The 22,575-nt window shown below is 36.2% G+C and overlaps 3 protein-coding genes across 3 annotated transcripts; 2 read left to right on the forward strand and 1 right to left on the reverse strand.

The window, feature by feature from the left end:
• Positions 1–443: 443 nt before the first annotated feature.
• vsig10l (V-set and immunoglobulin domain containing 10 like) lies at positions 444–8,109 on the forward strand. Its single transcript, XM_077527885.1, has 11 exons — positions 444–606; positions 1,424–1,753; positions 3,000–3,281; positions 3,414–3,680; positions 4,018–4,257; positions 4,514–4,786; positions 5,486–5,578; positions 5,952–6,176; positions 6,935–7,095; positions 7,368–7,451; positions 7,531–8,109. The coding sequence occupies exons 1-11, from the start codon at positions 543–545 to the stop codon at positions 7,603–7,605; spliced, it is 2,094 nt and encodes a 697-aa protein (XP_077384011.1). The 5' UTR covers positions 444–542; the 3' UTR covers positions 7,606–8,109.
• Positions 8,110–8,504: 395 nt separating this feature from the next.
• On the reverse strand, positions 8,505–12,394 carry lim2.5 (lens intrinsic membrane protein 2.5). Its single transcript, XM_077527887.1, has 5 exons — positions 12,282–12,394; positions 10,687–10,896; positions 9,019–9,168; positions 8,803–8,937; positions 8,505–8,686 (listed from the first exon to the last, which is right to left on the reverse strand). The coding sequence occupies exons 2-5, from the start codon at positions 10,859–10,861 to the stop codon at positions 8,625–8,627; spliced, it is 522 nt and encodes a 173-aa protein (XP_077384013.1). The 5' UTR covers positions 10,862–10,896; positions 12,282–12,394; the 3' UTR covers positions 8,505–8,624.
• On the forward strand, positions 12,320–21,742 carry LOC144022777 (sialoadhesin). Its single transcript, XM_077527886.1, has 9 exons — positions 12,320–12,415; positions 13,666–13,729; positions 15,282–15,677; positions 17,499–17,804; positions 18,453–18,716; positions 20,153–20,428; positions 20,703–20,814; positions 20,880–21,033; positions 21,295–21,742. Exons 2-9 carry the CDS (start codon positions 13,684–13,686, stop codon positions 21,433–21,435), a joined length of 1,695 nt encoding a protein of 564 aa, XP_077384012.1. The 5' UTR covers positions 12,320–12,415; positions 13,666–13,683; the 3' UTR covers positions 21,436–21,742.
• The last annotated feature ends 833 nt before the right edge of the window (positions 21,743–22,575 follow it).

Genomic DNA, 22,575 nt, shown 5'->3' on the forward strand with positions numbered 1-22,575 from the left:
CCAAGTTGACTAACAACTAATGAAAATGTATTTATTTATTTATTTATTTTTTTGCTTAATTCATACTCCACAAATGCAATATTATCAAACTATATCTGTTACACTAGTCAAGACGCACAAAACGTATTGTTGTAAAGAAAATGGCATTTTCACAAACGAGTCCGTTATGTCAACAAACCAAATATCGATGTGATTGACAGTGCATCACTGAATTGAATTCCGCCAGTTTCCCCTCATTATTTTGTACTACAGCTCAGCGAGAGTAATTGTTGCCAGTACAAACATCTTTTACGCTGACTTTGTGAGTTGCACACACCATTCAATGCGATCCAATCGGCAGGCACTCTTGTTAGTGTTTCAAGATTGGCTGAGGGTCCCCAAGAGGCGTGGCTTCAACATGGAGCAGCACAGGTATGCAGTTGCCATGCTCAGGTGACGCCTGTCTATCCTCAAGGACATTTACAACATACCTGCTGAATACTTCTTCAGTTTGGAAATGGCTTTTTGATACTTTTCAAAAGGCCAGCATTTTTTTCTGGAAAATGAAACGGCGTGAGGGATTATGTGGTCAAGTCTTGATGATTGTTTTGGGTTTTGCTTTCCATGGTAAGTTCAACTTTTTTACGTCAACTTTAATTAGTCTTATCCATTTAAATATAAAACTTAATTATAATACTTTACTTTTTTTTTTTTTTTTACTTTTATAGTTTGCCTTTCATGATTTCCTGCTAGCAGGCCTATACTTCATCACTACCTAGAAATTTAGACTTTTTGTCTTACCTTTACCTTTTGGCTTTAGGGAGATACGGGGGTTTTGAATAGGTGAGCAACTTCTATTTTTTGTAAGTGGAACTGAGAATTGTAACAAAAAAAAAATGAACTCATTCACTCCCAGCCATTTTCACTGAAGCAACCTCCTTCGCTCCCGGCTGTTTGACTGGATTTTGACTGATATTCCAAGGCCTACAGAATTTTGTGTTGAATGGCCCTGTTTGATCTCTTATACTATGCTGCCAGCTGCTGGTCATTTTTTGTAATAACCACCATTGCTTTAAGCGACCTCTTCAGGTCAGAGGCTGCATCAAAGCCTTCTGTATGCTCTAGCATTAAAAAAAAACAACAACAAAAACGTCTGATTTTGGGACCATGGCAATATTTAAAATTGAATGTTTTTATTTGTTTTGCGGAGCAAATGAGTTAAAAGTGAGCGCCTGTAAATACAATAAAAGAATTTTCGCTCATGGAAGTAGCACTTCATACACACAAAAAGTTGCAAGCATTGACAGGTCTTAATGTTTTGTAAATTTAGCCAAATAGCCAAATTGTAATGAGCTTGCTTATAGACTCATTTTGTGTACAAATGATTGAAAAAGTCATGTATATTATTGCACTTGCTGTATTTGCCCTATTTTCAAAACATCAGACGCTAACGGGCAGCTGCTCGTGACCGCACTGGGAGCCACCCGGGTGGACACGCTCGCGGGTGCCAACCTTACCCTGGCCGTGTCCTTCAGTGGGGCACCGGACCCAGCGGTGACCTGGTTCAGAGGCAGTTTGCCCATTATCACATGGACCGTGGGTTCAGATGTGACACCAGATGTAGCGGAAGAATACAGGGAAGTGCTGAGGCTCGAACGCAATGGATCCCTCAGCTTTGTCAACGTACCCGTAGGCTTTGATGGAGACTATGAGGTGGAGATGACCAAGTCTGGACTTGGCACGGACTCCTTCAATTTCACTCTCAGGGTTTTTGGTGAGTGTGAGCAAGTCAAACGTTTTTACAGCTGCTATTTGTCTTACTCCATGCTTTTTAAAGTAACAACTTTAATTACCACCTTTTTTGGAGGAAAAAAAAAATTCATCCTTGTAATGCTAACTTTATTTTTATTAAAAGAAAAATACAAGTGTCCTCTCATAAGTTTCAAATTTTTTCAATTTTTTTATTTTTTTTATTCTCATGTTTCAACTTTTTGAATATTTTAATCTCAAAATATAGTGATTTGTTTAAAAAATAAAATTATTATAAATATTCTGTTTGTTTTTTTTATATATGCCTTAAACTCATTAGCATTTTCTTGAATATATCTTGTAATGTGACTACTTATTTAAAAAAAAATGTTGAAAAATACAACTTTTATCTAAAAATAAAACCCCAAATTTTCTCAGTTCTTTTCCATAAAAAAATGTTTCATAATGTAAAATCAGAACTTTTTCTAAAAATATAAAATACTACTTCAATGAATTTTGTAGTCTTACACAATCATAATTCATCTTGAGTAGACAATTCAAAAACGTTTCTCTAAAACTATGATCTAAAAATGATCTTATTTTTGCTACTATTTTTTAATGGGGGAAAAAAAAAAAGTCTAATCATGTAATTGTTTTTTTTTCTTCTAAAAAAAAATCCAACTTGAATTTTAGAACGTTTTTTGTTTTTTTTCATAAATCTTCAGAATCAGGCTAAATACATTTTAACCTAATTTCCCCCCCTTGAAGTACTGTAATACATATTAAATTTTTTAATATATATATATATTTTTTAAAACAGGACTTTATTCTAAAAATAAAATAAAACATTATTTTCATTGAAAATAAAACAACTTAATCTTATACTATTTTCCCTGTTCTATTAAAAAAATAATAATAAAAAAATAATTTTCCTCATTCTTTTAAAACTTTTTCTTTTTGTACTTTCTGGACTTGTTTTTTTTTTTTTTTACTCTAATTCTGTAATTGTATGTATATATTTTACTGAGCTGTATGTCGTATGTATATATTTTACTTTACTTTCTGCAGCCAGTTCAGTTTTGTAAATCAGGATATGTTCTCAGTTGCCTTAACTGGAAAAATAAAATGATGATGTGTAATGTTACTATTGTATTATTTCCACAAATACAACTACAATTCTACCTTTTTTTTTTTTTTCTGTAAAAAAAATGTTGACTGCTAATACTGACACTATTCCTACATTTATTTAAGGTGATGGTTGTCTCCCTCAGAACTCTTCCAGAATGTGACGGTGACGGTTTTGCCTGACTTGATCGAAGAGGGCAGCGAGCAGTTCCAGCTGCAGTATGGCATGCTGAGGGGCGTGGTGGAACGCCAGCTGTGGTTCTTCAATGGACGTCGCATAGCAGAAGGAGACGACGGCTCGCATTACTCGTTGCAGGCCGGCAGCCTGACGGTCCGCGAGCCCAGCCGGAATGACACAGGACAGTACATGGTGTCGTTGAGCAATCCCTTCAGCAGTGTGACGCTTCACTTGAACGTCACCGTCTTGTGTATGCTTTATTTTCTTTCAAATAGATTGTGTAAAAGCAACATAATCTGTACGTAGCGGGGGGGGAAATGTGGAAAAAGTCTCCCCAGCTTGATGCTTACTGTTATTTAAAACACTATGTGGTCAATTCCAGATGGTCCGGATGAGCCCAGAATCCAAATCAACCCAGTTCAGGACTTTTACGTATCTGGAGATTCGCTCACCATGTCCTGCCAGGCAGATGGGTCACCACAACCCCTCGTGGAGTGGATGTTTGGCGGCGAGAGCCTGTCTGATATCCGCATGGGTGTTCTGAATCTCACTCGAGTGCAGATCAGTCAAAGTGGCCTTTACACCTGTGAGCTGCGCAACCAAATGACAGGAGTGCAACGACAGCAGACCGTCACGCTAAATGTTTATGGTATGTTGACTTGATATTCTTTTTTTCTTTTTTTTTTAAGTTGTGTCTGTAAAAGACTGCAGTATTAATGTAAAAAGGCTATGAAACACAAAACTGTTGGGGAACATTTGGACAACATTTAACAAACGTTGCGACCTTTAACAAACCCTGACAAGAAAAAGACATTCGTTACCATCAGTGAGATACGGGCTTTCGCATTTTATAAATCTTTAGAGAGATAATAGTTTAATTGTAAAGAATACTGTAAAATTATATTAAGTTGTAATATTTTGGTAAAAACTTGGAAGCTGTGATGTTGCAAGTTTGATCATGACTTTGAACGTGTTCCCCGGTGCAGAGAGACCACAAGGAAATCCGCAGTGTTCTGTGCTGTCTGAAGACAACCGAAGCTTGCGGTACGGTTGTCAGTGGTCGGGCGGAACACCGCCAGCCAGGCTGTCTTTCCCGGATTTCGGTGACGACAGCAGCCTGGAAAACTTCACCCTGTCCGTCAATGCGTCTAGCGAACTGGATGGGAAAATTGTTATTTGCCAGGCACAACATCTGGTGGAAAACGGCAAATGTAACGTTACGGCCGGTAAGGTGTTATTTATATTTTTTATAACTGGTATTATTTGTTTTTTAAATACACTTGATTCTCATATTTTAACCTTTTTATCTTAAAAAAAATGTCCAGGAATAAAATAAAATAAAATAATCTTTTTTCTTTTTTTTTTCCCCTAAAAAAAAATAAATACGACTTCTGGTAATATTGTGATTTTTAAAAAAAAAATAAATACAACTGTCAAATATAAATAAAACTTTAATCCTATCATATTGACTCTCCCTCGCAGAAAGTCCGCAGTACTTCCTCCCGTCCGTGAGAACCGACGTGGACTCTGATGGCAAAATAGTGGTGAGCATCCGCTGCCTCAGCCATGCCACGCCCCCCGCCGCGGTGTCCTGGTTTCGAGGTGGCGAGCCGGTCACCGACGGCGACCTCATCGGCGACGACACCACCAGCCTCCGCATCCGTCATCGCAACGTCAGCGTGCTCCTCCTGCACAACTACACCTGCACCTGCCGAAACCCGCTGGGCGGGCGCAGCAAGCACGTCCACTTGCAAGGTAGTCCGCGACTTACTTAATTTCTTAGTTACAGTGAAAGTTGGAACAACCAAATTCTAACAATTCATTCCGTGATACTTGTCTTTGAGAAATTAAAAACATGAAAAAAAAAAAATATATATAAAGAATTCATCTTTAATTTTTGTTTAATAGCATAAAAATACAACTTCTTTCCTGATAGTTTAATATGATGCTATTTATTAATATCATAATATTTCAACTTTTTCTTGATAAAATGTATTCATGAAAAGAAACACCTCTTTATTGTAATTTTCCGCCTTTTTTCTCAAAAAAATATAATTTAATTCCCAGTTAAATTGCTAACATTATCCCCAAAATTAAAAATATTATCTTATTATAATACTACTTTTTTTCTCTCTTAAAAAAATTAGTTAAATGAATATCTATCTCTCTCTCTCTCTCTCTCTCTATATATATATATATATATATTTTTTTTTTTTTTTTAAATTAGCATGCTTGGAATACTAACTTGTCAATCAGTCCATATTAAAGGGATTTTCCAGCATAAAGCTTCTATTGTGTTGTTCCTCTAATTTCAAAAACTTCACGTTCCCAAAGTGAAAGACAACAAAGAAGCCTCAGATGGAGTGAGAATACCTGCACTTGCATGTTACTGTGGAACAAAGTGCTTGACTGTTTTGACAATTGACTCCGCCCCCTCACTCCCAATCTCTCCAGAGCCGTCCATCTCCAATTTCAGTTTGTTCCCGCACAAGGACGGAACCATCGTCATGTTGACCTGGGAGGTCCCGCCCACCTCCATCGTCACAGGTAAGAACATAATAATAATAATAATAAGAATCTGTCACCGTAGCAACCCACATGACTCATTCGCAGCAATGTGCATAGGAAAGACGCAACGTGATGATAAATATTTTGTGTAAACATTGTGTCATTTAGCAGTGTTATGTTTTTGGAGAAACACATTCAAAGTGTAGTGAACCGCACGTCACAGGTGTCTAATCATACTGAATAGAAACTTAGTTGTATACTTGAATATCTGCATGTTTTTGATCTATGCGTTGCGGTGAGAATGTTAATCATACTTTTCTATCAAACAACAACAATCCCTTTGACTTAACAGTCAATTGTGACTGCCCGAGCACTGAATAGAACCTGAATATGGACGCATGTTTTAATGTAGGTTTTGACATCCAGATGAGCGGACCGGCCCTGGTGAGCGCTGACGGTAACGTCAGCCAGTCTAAAGGCAGCGGTGATACGTTCCGCACCATCCTGGCCAAACCCGGAACGGCCCGAAGTGGCGACATCTTCCACCTGGATCCAAAGTCCACGTATCGCTTCCGGGTTCTTCCCAGAGCTCTGATGGCCGAGGGCCAGCCAACAAAAGCACGCCGGATCGGCCCGGGTATGCAAAAGCACATGACAATGATATTTTAATGTCACAAAGTCAGAAATACGTTTTTATGTAAATCATGTTTAACTGCAGATGCTGATCATTTTTAGACAGTATTTATTTAAAATAATTAGTATAATTTATATATATTATATAGAATTTATAACCTTGTTCTTGCAAGATGAATTCTCGCGGTATTTGTGAGTTCACAAACTCTGGAGAATACATCTTGTACCGCTCCCGCTGATAACCGTTCCCAAACCACCGGTGGTTCGGACCAATCACAGAGCGACATTGTGTTTGGGGGCGGGATATGCAACTGTGACGAAACCAATTTTTGTCCATTTTTGCAGCTAGTTGAAATTTGAACAGTGTAAATTGGAAGTATTATGTGGGAGTTGTAAAAAGTGTAGAGAATAACAATCACAATAACATATGTGGGAACGTTTCAGCATTCCCACAATAAAAATGTTTGTAAATCATTCAAAACCAAACATTGTGAATGTTTGTTTCGCGATTGTTCTGGTGCCTTTTCCAGAAGTGACTCTCTTAAAGCTTCTGATTTGCTTAAATGACCTCACAGTTGCATTGATATCTGCTCTCGATTACATGTGGAGAAACACCATTGTGGATATTTTTGTTGCCAACATTCCAGTACCTTGACGTACGTTAATTATACAGCACTTGTTGTTGTTGTTGTTGTTGTTGTTGTTAAGCGGTGCGGAAAATGGACAGATGGATGGATGTTTTCCTTTTTTTTGTGGCACCAGCTGAGGGTCTGAGCGGTCCGGCCATTGCGGGCATCGCAGCCGGAATCCCATGCAGCCTCCTCTTCCTGCTTCTGATGTGCGGCCTCATCTATTTATTCATCTACTGGAGCAGAGCCAAAAGACGCCAGACAAGATACCCGGTGTCCAGAGCCGCCGAGAAGGTTAGGAGTGTGCGTGTGTGTGGTTTGTGTTTTTGTTTTTTGTTTTTTTACCCATCATCCTTAGCTCCCATTACAGTAAAATGCAGAGACCAAGCCCTGTCGTAAACAGCAAAAAACTGAGCAAATAACGCTCCCCTAATAATGTTTTTCCACCAGCAGTGAGTACTGCAGTGTTGCTTTTTCGTACGGCATCGTTCAAAGCCACTCTGCACACTCTCTCAAAACTCTCTTTGCAAATATGTGAATTAATTTTATTCTGGTCTTGCTCCCAGGTGACAACCACCCAGACGCAGACCCCTCACAATCTCTTGCCTGGAGCCGCAAGGTCTCCCCCGGACTACAACAGATTACGTCAGGTGCTCCTTCCAATCGTCTTTGCCACAATAATTTTTTTCTTGAAGCATCATAAACAATAAGTACTTTCCTGTCTTGCAGACGCCGTCCAGTCTTTCAGTGGCCCCGCCCACTTTTGTCCCCCCACCGCCCGTCAGAGTTGCAACAACAGTTTGAGCCAATTGAAATTTGTACAGTAGGCTTTATTTTTCATTTTGTATGTATTATATAATCACTATTAATACAGGACATTTTGTCAGGAATGACTTTTTACATGACTCGTGTTTGACTGCAGTTTATGTTCATTTTGTGACCATATTTAGTTTCAGTATGTGAAATTTTAATGTTTTTTTTCAAGACAGTTTATTTTGTTTATTACCATAATGAAACTATGGTTTTAAATATTCAGAGTTTTTTGTTTTTGTTTTGCTTTTTTCACTATTTCTTAATATTCTGTTTTTGGGGTGACCATTTCACCCCGTTTCACATGGAAAACGTATTGAATGTTTATCAATGTTTTTGATGGAATTTATTGGGTTTAAAAATAATCATAATTTTGTTGATTAGTATGAAAATGTTTGCATTTTATTTTTAATATGAAATTATTTATTTATAAAATATGTACTGTATCGCTAAAAACATTTTTGAATATAAAATTAAAGAAAAATGTTGGTACTTTAATTTGCAGCATTTTATTAGTAGTATTTTAAACTATTTTTAAAGTATAAATCTTCAAAACTATTTTTATGTTTAATTAAAAAGATGTTGGGTACTTTTATTTGCATTTGTTTTATTCAATATGAACTGTTTTACATGTTTAGATTTTGTTAAAAAAATGCTTTACTGTAATTGATGTGTTTTTTTTTTTTAAATGTGATTTTTGTAGAAATTTGGGGGGGCGATATTTATTTTTGGTCTATAGCATGATAATTAAAACATTTGCGAAGAAAAAATAAAATATATGGATATATGTAAAAATATTTAATTTTAATATTTTAGTTTTAAATACCATGCATGTGTTCAATTTATTAATTATAAATAAGATTTTTTTTAATCTATTTACACAAAAAAATGCATTTTAGTTTGTAGATAAACCCAGTTTTATTTCTTTTTAAAGTTCTCTTGTGTATTTTCCACCGGCAAGCGGTTGTGGTTGTCATCTTTGGTGTCCTCGGAGACATGTTCATGCTTCGCGTTCAACGTGGGCCAGCCACTCGTCTGCACTCATGCATCCTGTAGGCGCACATGTAGAATATACCTGCAAACAAAACACCAAAAAAATCGTTCATTGCCTTTTCATCTGTTAGTTCTTATGTTTTATCCTTTAAAAAAAAAAACATTTAAAATGGGCTTTTTATATATTGTTTTATGTACCTGCAAAGAAGGTCATGAGCAGCGCCACCCATCCCAAGATGTACGACCACGAAAAGCGCCAGTCGCCGAAGCGCTTGCCCAAAAAGTTGACCGTCACCCCCGTGTAGATGGCCATCGCCAGCAGCACGAACAGCGCTACAGCGGTAACAAAGTGTCACTTTCAAACTCAACGTTGCTGTTTATTAACATCACTTGATTTGTTTTGGCGCCACCCACTTGAGACAAAGAACATGATGCCGGCGGCGAAGGAACGGTTGAACCTCTCGAAGGCCGAGAAGTGCGCAAAGGACAGGATCCCCGCAATGATGCCGGCGAAGCAAGACATGGCTGAGAGGATCATGAACGCGCGCGTGGCATTCCAGTAGGCTGCAAACAAAACAAGGTATAAAATCCTACTTTTATTTCTTCCTTGACTGAGCCTATGTCAAATAATTTTTTCCTATAAAAATGACGTGAATTGCATTAATCTATTCCAATCCAAAAACAAACAAACATTTTTTTGTTGCATTTTAAATAATTTGAAATAGCACTGTACTGTATTATATAGACATAAAGCATATATAATTATTATTTTAATAATAATAATAATTATTATTATTAATTCAGTCTGGTGTAATAACCTTATTTATTGATTGATTGAATTATTATTATTATTATTATTATTAATTCAATCTCTAGTGTAATAACATTATTTATTGATTGATTGAATTATTTTTTATTTTATTATCTGTTCTTATTGCTGCTGGACATGTAAATTTCCTAGAGAGAGCCATCCCAAAGGGATCAATAAAGGTCAATTGTAAGTATAAAAAAAAAAAAAAGTCTACACACCCCTGTTTGTCTATTTGTTATATATTGAAAGAAATGTTAAAAAAAAAAACATAAAAAAAAACATGGCACCGTAATCTTACATAATTTATAAGTGCATCTGAATAGCCCCAAATAAAGTTCAGATGTTCTAGTTGGCTTTTTCTTACATTTTTTATCTCACTTCTTATAGTACATGTCCATTGAGAGCTTCCACAGCACCAGAATGATCTCTTTACACAAAGTTAGCAATTAGGAGACGTGTACAAATGAATTTCCATCATCAAATGGAGAAAATATGTCACAAGTTACTAGGGATGTAACGATAATGGCAATATCGTGATATTGTGATATTAAAACTGCCACAATATCGACGTCGTCATGTTCACTATAAGTAAAATCTACACACATCTGTTAAAAAAAAAAAAAAAAAGTCAGGTTGATTTCCATTTGTGCAGTTCTAGCACCCTCTGGTGGCTATATTTTTCGTGGTTTAATTTTCATTCGGGATGTGTTGGCCCTTCTATGTCTAAAATCACTAATTGTCAGATGAAGAGGATTGTAATATGCTATATTAAGTGTTATTAGATTGTAGGTAGTTTATATGTATTGCTGTTATATACAAAAACACAATATTGTGCTTTTTTTTTTTTAGTATGAGCTCATTTTTTTGCAATATTGTGAACTTTTTTAAATATCGCCAACCTCCCCACAATATCGTGATAATTATCTTATCGTGTTTCATATCGTGATAATATCGTATCGTGATATTTAGATATCGTTACAGCCATACAAGTTACATTACATTGTTACATTAACATAACATCATAAACTGGACATCCCTCCAAAATTGATGAAAATATTAATATTATATTAATATAATATTAATAAATATTAACTAGTCAGAGAGGCTGGTAAGAGCCAACAGCATCATTGAAGTTGAGTTGTAAGACTTTCTAGCAAATATTAGCTGTTTAATGGGGGGGGGTGAAAAAAAAAAGACAGAAGACAGAAGAAAAGAAAAAATCCAAACCTGGCTTCTTTTTTTTTTTTTGCAAAATCATACCCGCCACTTACCAATGCTGTCCGTCTGCATGTGGCACTTTCCCGACATGCAGTAGCGCCACAGGCCCTGGTGGGCGAAGCTGCCCGACAGGCGGTACTGCATCCAGTAGTCGGTGGCCGTGGAGACCACCAGCAAGATGTTCCCCACGATGGCGCAAAACAGCCCCCCTCCCATGAAGCTGTACATCGTGAGCGAGAGCCTCGGACGGCGTCTTCAGGCCCCTGGCCACATGGAGGTGAGTCGTCATAGCCATGATCGCATTCATTCATGCGCTACATGATATTTCTTCCAGTTTTGTGTACCGTTAGTTCAGCTTAATAGTTTTGAATAAATTTAAAGTATTTTTATCTTTATTTTATTCAAGTTTCTTTCCATTGATTCTTTGTCACGCATCTCAAATTTAACTGACAAATTAATTTTTTTTATGTATTTATTAGATCATTTTCTTATGATTTTTGTCTTGAACTAAAAATACATCCATTTTACCATAGCAGCTTTAAAAAAATAAAAAATAAAAAACTGAAAGATTAAAAAGTTTATCTAAAAACACAATTTAAAGTAAGATAACAATTATAAATAAAAACAAATAAAAAATAAAGCACTGCGGACCCCCTGGGTCGTGAAGTGAAAATCTGATCCAAAGCAATTGAAATGTGAGAGGAATTTTTTTATTTTTTTTTAAAACCCAGAAAATTCTTTGAAAAACACTGACCAACATTCATTATGACTTTTCCGCACAAAAAAACATGGGGGAACCAGGGGAAAAAAAGTCCCTGGCAAAAAACAGATAATTTATTTATGTATTTAGTTTAAATTAAATGTGAATTTTCGTGTGTTTAAAATATAACATATCCAGTTATGATTTTTTTTCTCAAGCTGCAGAATTTCCCTTTATCCTTTTTATGATCATATTTCACGTTATGTCACTGTGGGAACAAAAAAAAAATCCTTGCATTTTGGCTTATCCATTAACAAAAAAAAAATTGACCTCTCATGAGCTTCTTTAATACATTTTAAATATATTAATAATATAATAATAGTTTTCATCATTTTAGAAGGTTCATTTGTTTTTAATAGAAAATTTTGATTTTTTATTTTTTTTTTTAAGCAGCGTCTAGTTCATGTATTGAAATATAACTGACATCTAGTTATCGGGCTTAAAAAATATGACTACATAACAATCAAAACAAAAATTACTGTCTGCAATCCATTTATAGTTATCCGTTAAAAAATAAATAAATAAATAAAGCCTAGCGGGTTAAAAAAAATACAAGATGTAAAGTTTATAAATAGGTAAATTAGAAAAAAAAAAAAAAAAAACTTAAAAATATCTCAAGCCTAATGATGTGTAGTTATGTACAACCGTGGTCCTAGCAATTATTACATTATTATTAGTCTTTTTTTTTTTTAATTATTATTATACATACTCTTACGTTTATTTATTATAATTGCCCATAAAATTATTTATTTATTCATTTATCTATTTAGTTATCCATTTATTTATTTTTCACAATTGCCCATAAAATTATTTATTTATTCATTTATCTATTTAGTTATCCATTTATTTATTTTTCACAATTGCCCATAAAAGCACGCCCCCCTTTACCTTAATTCCTCAGGCAGCGAGAGCGACCGAGAGTTGAAGCCGGCTAGCGCGCGCGCGACGTCAAAAGAGGACCCCTGAGACCCAAGTCCAAAAAGTTATCCCCTCCACTTTTCTGTCGATGGAGGCAAAATCCGGTGGGTGTGTTTTGTGGATGCTCCCGCCGCTGGTGTTCGGTGGGGGTGGGGGTGGGGGGGTGGGGGGTGGGGTGTTCTGGAAAAGCCGGGATGTGCAAAGGCTTGCACTACTATGCCACTCAATGGAAGCTGCTGAGGTGCACGTTTTCTTTCACAGACCATCGGGGAGGGGTGGTGGGGTCATGGCCAAAAACGACATGTGGATGTTTTTTTGTTTTTTTTTTAAATATCATTCGATCAATAATGGTAAAGACATACCGCACTATATTTCCTTTTGAAAATCAGTTAGTTTTTGTGATATGAGTATTCAAATTTTTGACAGTTTTCATTCAAACAATCATACTTAAGTTGTTTCAGATATTTTCATATTTTTTATTCCAAATTGTTTTTACAGTTAAGTTTGCAACATGTTGGCACATCCTGGTCAGTGGTTACTACTCCTTCCAATGCCTTCCCTGAGAGGGGAAGAAGAGAGGGGTCTCATAACATCCTGTTAGCTTGCTTGTTTGACTGCTAAGTTTAGTTTTCCATGCAGAAGTGTTTCTTGCTGAGGTGGTCTAACTTCGTTGTTCCCGTTTCTGTCCCATGGCATGTCAATGATGTCAGTGTACTCCGCACGCTCCAAAATCAACAATGGATTCTGGGAGATTTTTTTGGGACACTTTACTTGAGCATAAACAAAATATATATAAATAATTATGTCATACACATTACCCTAGAATTTGAGGGAATAAAACTTAGTACAATAAATGAAAATGATTTCAATCAAAACACAATAGTGCTATCAGGAATAACTTGTAAATAGGCGTGCATATGCAACATAAACATATGTCCCATTCATCCCATTTATTCCTAAGGAAAGTTGATGTTGCAGGTGTCCCTAATGATTTGTCTGCTGAGTGAGAAAATTTGAGGAAACTGCGTGAGGGTGACTCATGGGTGGCCACAGAATCTTTTTCCACACTCACAAACTTTTATATTTATCTCGCCGTCCCTGTTAAATATGAGGCAAGTCGTTATTTGGGTTCATTAATCCCAAATTGGAAAATTAGCAATTTAATTATAGCTCGAGTCAAGTCATGTGACTCGATTTCCTCGCAACATCGGCATTGCCGATCTTTATGAGCAACATTGAAGGTCAGATCAATAAAAATTATTGTTGAGTGTGAGATTAGGAGACAAAGGAAATTGTGAAATAATGTCCGGGGTCCTTCATTCTAAATCCGTTTCCTCTTCCTCTTCTTGTTCAGTGTTGACGGAGGAGTCATATGCATGTGGACGCCATCGTCGCACTCATGTGGCCTCTGCTCTTTGGTGAGTACAAATGAATCAAATAATAGCAATTAGATCGTTTGCTGTGTATGTGTCAATATAGGCTCAGGATTTTGTATTGTATTCATTTTACGGGGGGGGGGGGGGGGGGGGGGGGGGGTTAGACAAAAAAAAGATGACGTAGTTGCCAAGCATATTTTTTGTGGCATTATAAACTAAAATGTAAATTAAACAATTAAATACAGGAGTGTGATTTTGTTTTAATATTATTATTAATTGTGTGTTTTGTTGTTGTTACATTATATAAAAATGTGAATTATTTGCATGTTCTCCCCCGTGCCTGCGTGGGTGTTCTCCGGGCACTCCGGTCTCCTCCCACATTCCAAAGACATGTATGGCAGGTTAAATGGGCGCTCCGAATTGTCCCTAGATGTGCTTGTGAGTGTGGACGGTTGTTCGTCTCAACCCTTGTGAGGAGCAAGCGGTTCAGAAAATGGATGGATGGAAAAATATGAATTATGTGTGTCAAATTCATTTTATTATTATTGTGGAAAATATTAGAAGTAAATAAATAATATGCAAAATTATATATGTAATAAAAATTAATATAACTGTAAAAAAAAATTTAGGAAAAAATTATTTTATTTTATTTTATTTTATTTTATTTTTGAAAAATGTATTTTAATTTTGGGGGTAGACAAAGAAAGATGAGGTAGTTGCCAAGCATATTTTTTGTGGCATAATCAACTAAAATGTAAATTAAACAATTAAATACAGTAGTGTGATTTATTATTATTATTATTATTATTATTATTATTATTATTATTATTATTATTATTGCTATTATTATTACTTGTGTGTTTTGTTGTTACATTACATTATATAAAAATATGAATTATTTGAATCAAATTCATTTTATTATTATTGTGGAAATAAATAAAAGTAAATATATGTAAAATTATATATGTAATAAAATTAATTAACTGCAAAATTTATTTTAGAAATTTATTTATTTTATTTTATTTTATTTTATTTTATTTTATTTTATAAAAATGTATTTTAATAGTGGGGGGGACAAAAAAAAGATGAGGTAGTTGCCAAGCATATATTTTGTGGCATTATCAACTAAAATGTAAATTAAATAATTATATACAGTAGTGTGTTTATTATTATTATTATTATTATTATTATTATTATTATTCATTGTGTGTTTCATTACATTATATAAAAATATTAATTATTTGTATCAAATTCATTTTATTATTATTATTATGGAAATAATTAAAAGTAAATACATGCAAAATAATATAATAAAATTAAAATAACTAAAATTTATTTTAGAAAATAAAATTTAAAAAAAACTTGCAATAATATAACTTATATATTTAATTTTAATTGTATGATTCAGTTCCAGTTTTTTATTCTATAGCCTCTCAAAAATTCAGTTAGAGTAAAAGAGTAAAAGCTAATATTTGCAAATGTCTTAATTGAAACAAAGTCACAAAGATTACACAAATTAATTACAGATTAATTTGATAATCATTTTGGATGTACTATATGTAGTCATTATTTTCTGTTCTGTGCACCCAAACAGCAGCCTTGTTGACGGCGTTGCAGGCCTCCCCCCTGGAGCCCTCCATCCCCGACCGGGTGCTGGCAGTGGTGGGCTCGTGCGCGCTGATCCCCTGCTCCTTCACGCCCTCATCAGCAAAGAAACGCACCGAGGTGGACGTGCGCATGCGCCTACGAGGTCCCGGCCGCTTCACTTTGTTCCGCCAGTCCCGCGTGGTCTTCAACAGCGAAGACATGGACGACGTCAGCGACGGATTCCGGGGGCGTACGTCACTGTCGGGTCTGTTGACGGAGGGCGACTGCTCGTTGAAGATGGACGGGGTGGGCGCAGAGGACGCCAGGTCATATGAGGTGTCACTGAAGAGGAGTGGAGACTCCGCTTGGGGCAGGGCCAAGTCTTTCAGCTTGGACGTTGTGGGTGAGTGGGACACAGCCCGTTTAGGCAGTAAATGAGTTTGGGGTATTTTGAATTAACTTTGAACGGTCCTATAACAGTTAAGTATTTTTGTGCAAACCCGTTTAGGCAGATAACTAATTGAGTCTGAATTATCTTGCTAGTTTTTGATCATGGTCCCACTTGCTCACTTTATTGTTGTATTGTCAGCCTGTTTATGCAGCAAATTTATCAAATGTGTTCCTCTGCTTCTTTCAAAATTTTTTTTCCATGGCACCCCATTTAGGCAAGAACTAGTTGGGCCTTAAATGAATGCTAATGGTTTTGAATCAAATGTCTCCTTCCTCTTCACATTTTATTAAATATTTATATGGCAGCCCATTTAGGCAGAAGAAGGGTGTGGTCTGAATTAACTTGCAAGTTTCTGCCAATGGTCCTGCACCAAATGTCCAATACCTCTCTCTCTTTTCTGTGTCTCTTCCTCTGTTTTGTTTCGTATTTCTGTGGCAGCCCATTTAGGCAGGAAACTAATTGAGTCTGAATTAACCTGCTACTTTGTGATAATGGTCTGTCACAAAATGTGTGCTTCCTCTCTGTTTTCTGTGTAATAAATTACAGACGCGTATTGCATTCACTTGGAAAAAAAAAAAAAAAAAAACTCCTGTTTTTATGACAAATTTTTTTGGAGAGCTTTGTTCTTTTGAGTATTTTTTTTCTGTTTTTCTGAATATTTTTTTTTCTGTTTTACTGAATATTTTTTCTGGCATAAAAAAAAATATATAAAAAAAACAAGGAAAAAATATTCAGAAAAACAGGAGGAAGAATTACTCAGAAAAACAGGACAAAAAAAATTATTAAAAAAATATTATATATATATTCCAAAAAACAACTTGTTTTTCGGAGTTTTTTTTTTTAAATTTTTATTTTATTTTTTTTACCTCTGAACTCCAAATAACTTGTTGCAGACCACTGGCCTGCATATATGACTAGATTGTGATGAATATTTTTTTCCCCTGTTTATTTTCTTTCTTTCTTTTTTTTCGACAGAAAAAAATTACTAAAAAAAGAAAACAAAGCTCCCCAAAAAATTAGTCAGAAAAACAGGAGTTTTTTTTTTTTTTGCAAGTGAATGCAAATACTCTTCCGTAATAAAAAAAGTTTATAAAAAAAATATAATTAAAAAAATAATTACAAATAAATATAAATGGAAATAAATTATATAAATAGAAATCAGTAAATAAAACAGCTCTGCTCCCACATTTATTTATTTTATGCTGCAGACGTTCTGTCAGGATGAAATGCTATTCAAATGAGGGGGGCGATCCTAAGTGTGTCGTGGGGTGGACTCGGCCATTGCAAACTGCCTTTCAATGGTCGAGTGAGCGGGTCGGTGAACAAAGAAGTCTCGCCGGCTTGCATGGAGAGCTCCAGCAATGGACGACTATCTTGTCCACTGTCACCACGACTTGTCGTGCAACTCAAGTCGCAAGTTGTGGTGACAATGGACAAGTAATCGCCCATTGCTGGAGCTCTCCAGGCAAGATTGATATTTAATTCTATTTATATATTTATTTCCACATTTATTTTTATATTTATTTAAATTTTTTTAATCCCCATTTTTGTTTTTTTGTATTTCTTTTTTACTTTTATTTATTTATTTATTTATTTATGGATAAATATTTTGTTGTATTTCTTTCCATTTATACATTTTTTTGTATTTATTTTTTAAATTATGTTTTAATAATTTTTATTTATTTATTCATTTATTTATTTAAGTTTGGTAGTTTTTTTAGTCCTCCATATTGAGGCGGCATCCATGATGACAGATGTTGTCTTCCCCGGCAGACACCCCCAAGGCTCCCGTTATCAGCGGCGTGTCTTCAGTCACAGATGGACAGGTGGTCACCTTCAACTGCAGCGTCAGCTACCAGTGCCCCTCCGGACCCCCGACCCTGCGATGGCAATGGGAGCGAGGAGTGCATCCGGTGGGAGACCAGGAGGTGCGGACCCTCTACGCCCAAGACCAGCTGCCCGTGCTGCAGACCTCGCTCACCTTCAGGGTGTCGCACCGAGTGAAGGCGAGCCTGCGGTGTGAGCTCAGCTACCCGAGAGGCAATATGGTGGCCGCTTTAAAGGATCTGCATGTTACATGTAAGGACTTGTCAGGCAAAAATTGTGAATTAGAGGCATTTTGTTCGACAGTGACAATGTCGTTTTATGGTAATGATTATTCATTGGACTTTGGGGGCAGGAGTAGTTGTGCCCCACAAATTCTGCCGAGAAACAAATGACTCCTGTAGTTTTTTCGAGCCTGACACATGTCAGATCTCTGTCCAATTTAAAACAAAACCAAAACAATGAAACATGTTTATATATTTTTAATCAAAAAATTATATATTTTTTCTTTGGGTTTCTGACAAAAATACATAATAAAATGCAAAAGAAAAATATTTCTGCTTTATTTTTCAGATGTATTTATCCAGAAACTTAAATTTGTTGTGCTTTTTGTGAATAATAGAAAATGGTATTTGTGTTTTAGATAAAAACAAATTAAAAACAAGTTGCTTTTTATCTTTTCCTTTTAAGCTAAAAACAAATCTCTGACAATTTAGATATTCCTATTGTTATATTGTAATTATGATTTTTCATTTAGTTTTAGGCAGGAGAAATTGTGCCCCACAAATTCTGCCTAGCAACAAATTACATATGATTTAGTGCAAAAATTGGTTCTAGCATGTTGTTTATAAAATGTATTTTATAAACATAACAAATACATGAATTCTATTTCTCACTCTGCAGTCCCACCCAAAGATGTGACAGTGCAAGTGCAGACCCTGACGGTGCAGGAGGGTGGCAGCGCCCTGTTGGCCTGTTCGTGCAAAGCTGACCCGCCCGTGTCCGAGTACCGCTGGTCCTACATCCACGGCGGCCACACGATTCACCTGGGCCAGCGCACGCACACCATCCGCCTGTACAACGTGACACGGGACACGGCGGTCTACTGTGTGGCCGAGAATCTGGTCGGACGTGCCCAGTCACGGACCACCGTACTCAACGTTCAGTGTAAGTTTGCATTAGGGGCCAGGGTTATTATAGTTTGGGAATTTTTCATTTTAGATAGTTTTGATATTGTTTTGAGTGTTGTTTTTTAATATAGTCAGTTTTAATTAGTTTTCATTATGTTTCTGTTAGTTTTTATTAGTTTTAGATTTTTAATAAATGCTTCGTTCTAGTTTAGTTTTAGTTTCAGTGTTAGTTTTAGTTTTTTTTTAAAGTGTATTACTTGTGCGCACTATTTAAAAAAGCAGCATGGGTGTGACATCATCTGAAGGTGCTTTTCTATTGGCTGCTACACTTTGCGTGACACATTTTCAGATGTCTTTATTCCAGTTAATATCAAAATAAATCTACTTAAAATCACATTTAAAATCATCCCCAAAGGCTCATGCATTAAATTAATTGCCAAAAAATGAAGGACATTTTTTGCTATAATTATAGTTAGTTCTAGATTTGTAAACATAAAATGTAGTTTCAGTTAGTTTTCGTATTTTGAAAAGCATTTTCGGTTTTATTTTATTTTGTTAACAAAATTGTTTTTTTTTTATTTTAGTTTTAATTTTTTCATTAGTTGTAATTAACTAAAATATCCGTGTTAGGGGCATGCAGGGAAGTGCGAGTGTACCAGCAAAGCAAAGTTACCACAAAAAAAGGAATTGGTGTTTTTTAATTACCTTTTTTTTTATTTATTTTTTTTTAAATAACAAAAATCCACGTATAATTGATATCTATTGAATTGCCATGGGGCAAAAAAAAAAAAAAAAAATAAAAAAAAAAAAATAAATAAAAAAAATAATAATGTTGGGGTTTTTTTTTTGGGGGGGGGGGGGGTTCAACCCCAAATTTTTTCACAAATGCTGCAATTTCATTTACAAAAAAAAAATAATAATTAAAAAAAATTGTGAACATATAATAAATAAATAAATATCTTTCAGGTAGAAATTGCAAAAAAAATTGGAAAAAATATATTTACATGAAAAAATGTCAAACTGTGCTGCAGATAAATTAACAGGAAGAAAAAAACAGACCATTTTGTATTTGGAAATAAAATTTGAAATGAAATAAAATTTCTTGTGTTTTGGACTAATGTGTTTAAAAAAGAAATATCAAAATGGGTCTCTGATTTTTCTAAAAATATGAATAAAATAGAACAAATAACTTACTTTGTGTTTTAAGTTTATTTTTTTAAACAACCAAAAACACTTTGTGGTTCCACCCAGAATTTTAAATTTGTAGTAGATGAAAATGATTTAAAAAATAAATAAATAAAATGTTGAGGTCAATATTTTAATGTTTAATATAAAACTAAAACTGTCTCCTACAGTATGAGCTGGAAGTGGGATATTTTCCCTGCAGTCATGAATACCTCATAATTGTGCTTCTTCTATTTTAATAGAGCGCATTATGAATACAAACATTTTTAGGGGTCTTCTCTCTTCCAGATAAACCCGAGATCCAGCGCCTCTCGTCGACTTGCGTCATGGAGGATGAGGCACTTCACTGTGTCTGCTCGAGCCAATCAAACCCGCGTCCCACCATTAGATTTAGCGTCAACGGCAGCGAACCGCCGCGCGGCTACAACACGTCACTCTCATCCGACGCCCTCACGGCCACCCTGAGTGGCCGTGTGGACGGGGGGCCCCAGACGGTCACATGCTTGGCCGTCAACGCCCTCGGGAACGACTCAGTGATGCTGTTACAGCACCAAGCAGGGGGTGGTGAGTTCAAGTACACGTCATATTTGTGGGAATTTAGTAGGTAATAGGGCGGAAATGATGGCCGACATTATGATGTGTTTAATGTAGTTATAAAAAAAAACACATTAAATCACTACTGAGTTTTTTTAGAGGGGGAATTTTAGTGCGAGCATCCTTTTATAACACCAATAAAAACAGGTTGTGTTGGACTAGAGTAATTGCTCCCCACCTATTCTGCCTAGCAACAAGTGACAATTTTTAACATCACCATAAAACAACGTGTTTTATTGTATAGACTCTTGGCAGTTGCTGTGGTTTTTGGTTCCCGCCACTGCCGTCATCCTGTCCGGCATCTCCCTGGCCGTGCTCGTTTTCTTCTTCTGCTGCTATCGAAAGAAATCCGGCAAGTAAGTCGATAAACTGAACGCTCTCCCGTGACTTGAGGCATACGTCTGTCTGTCTGTCCTGTCAGACACATGCTGAGCGGACATCCGTCCGGACCTGGACTGTACCAGGCTCGCATGCCGGTCTACATCAACTGCTCGGAGGTGAGCCACGTGTACACCAACGGAAGCTACCAGCTGCTCTACCAGAACTGCACGCCGCGCTTTGTGCGCACTAAGCAAGTACGACAGAGACACTTTATTACTGTGGTTAAAAAAACGTTTCACACAAAGTACACAAAACTAGTAGAATATATCATTAAAATGTATTGCATAAGACCAAGAAGAAAATGTATAATTTTCCACTTACTTTGCTTCAGTGATGGTTTTTTTTTGTTTTTTGTTTTGTTTTTTTAACAGTGCTCTATAAATAAAGCTGAGTTAGGGTTGAGTCAGTCACACCAGTTCCTCATTTCACATTTAGGACGGTCTTCTATTTGTTAGGTGCGACGAATGGGCAGAAGGGGCGGCGAGAGAAGGCGAGGAGGTCCGCGCGGAGGCGCGGACACACAAGTCGCCACCGAAGTGGTGCAAGGCGCCACCGCGGAGGATCTGGAATCAGCCATCTACCTGGAGGTCCTCTAAAACCCTCACTGAGCGATAATGACCTTGTGACGTTCCTCTGTGCTCGGTTTTATTTATATGACTTTGATGGCCACTTTGTCTTGTTGATTTGATCTGGCCTGATCGTGTGCAGACAAATGGATTCTTGTGAAGATGTTTTATGTTGCTCAGTGAGAAGAAGCCATAAAAGAAAATAAATAAATAAATAAATAAATAAATAAAAGCTTTAGTGCATTTGTGACAAAGCATATCACAATGACAATGTATTTTTTTTCTGCTAGCAAACTGCCCTTGAACCGTCATTGTCTATATGGACATGATGGCATGTTCTAAAATGTCACCTTAAAGTACAATTAATAAAAGTACTACAAAAACAGTATTGATTCATGATTGGAATTACTCTTAAAACATTCAAATACAATGCTAACTTAAATTAAAGTCAATTAAATTGAAATTAAGGGCGGCACGGTGCTCGAGTGGTTAGCACGTCCGCCTCCCAGTTCTGAGGACTCCGGTTCGAGTCCAGGCTCCGGCCTTCCTGGGTGGAGTTTGCATGTTCTCCCCGTGACCGCGTGGGTCTTCTCCGGGTACTCCGGTCTCCTCCCACATTCCAAAGACATGCATGGCAGGTTAATTGGGCGCTCCGAATTGTCCCTAGGTGTGCGTGTGAGTGTGGATGGTTGTTCGTCTCTGTGTGCCCTGCGATTGGCTGGCAACTAGTCCAGGGTGTCCCCTGCCTACTGCCCAGAGCCAGCTGAGATAGGCGCCAGCAGCCCCCGCGGCCCTTGTGAGGAATAAGCGGCCAAGAAAATGGATGGATGGAAATTGAAATTAAAATGACCAACATAAATAAATAAATTATAAATTAAAATGACCAGAATAAACAGCATAATCATCAATGAAAGTAACATTAAAATAAGAAAAAAAAAGACGTTTTTAATTAATTGATTTGAAATTAAATTTAGGAATAAATATATTTTTTTATGAGAAGGAAAGAAAACAAAAATTTGAACTCATTGGTCACACAAACTGCATATTAATATGTAAAGCAATTTTCTGAACACAGCTATACAAATTACTTTACCGGGTCACTGACCAGGCAAAATATATGGGCACTGTATTGCATTTCATATTCCTATACCTATTTTCATCTGTATGTAG

This window comes from Festucalex cinctus, chromosome 7 (assembly GCF_051991245.1).
Source record: "Festucalex cinctus isolate MCC-2025b chromosome 7, RoL_Fcin_1.0, whole genome shotgun sequence".
NCBI classification, from domain to species: Eukaryota; Metazoa; Chordata; class Actinopteri; order Syngnathiformes; family Syngnathidae; genus Festucalex; species Festucalex cinctus.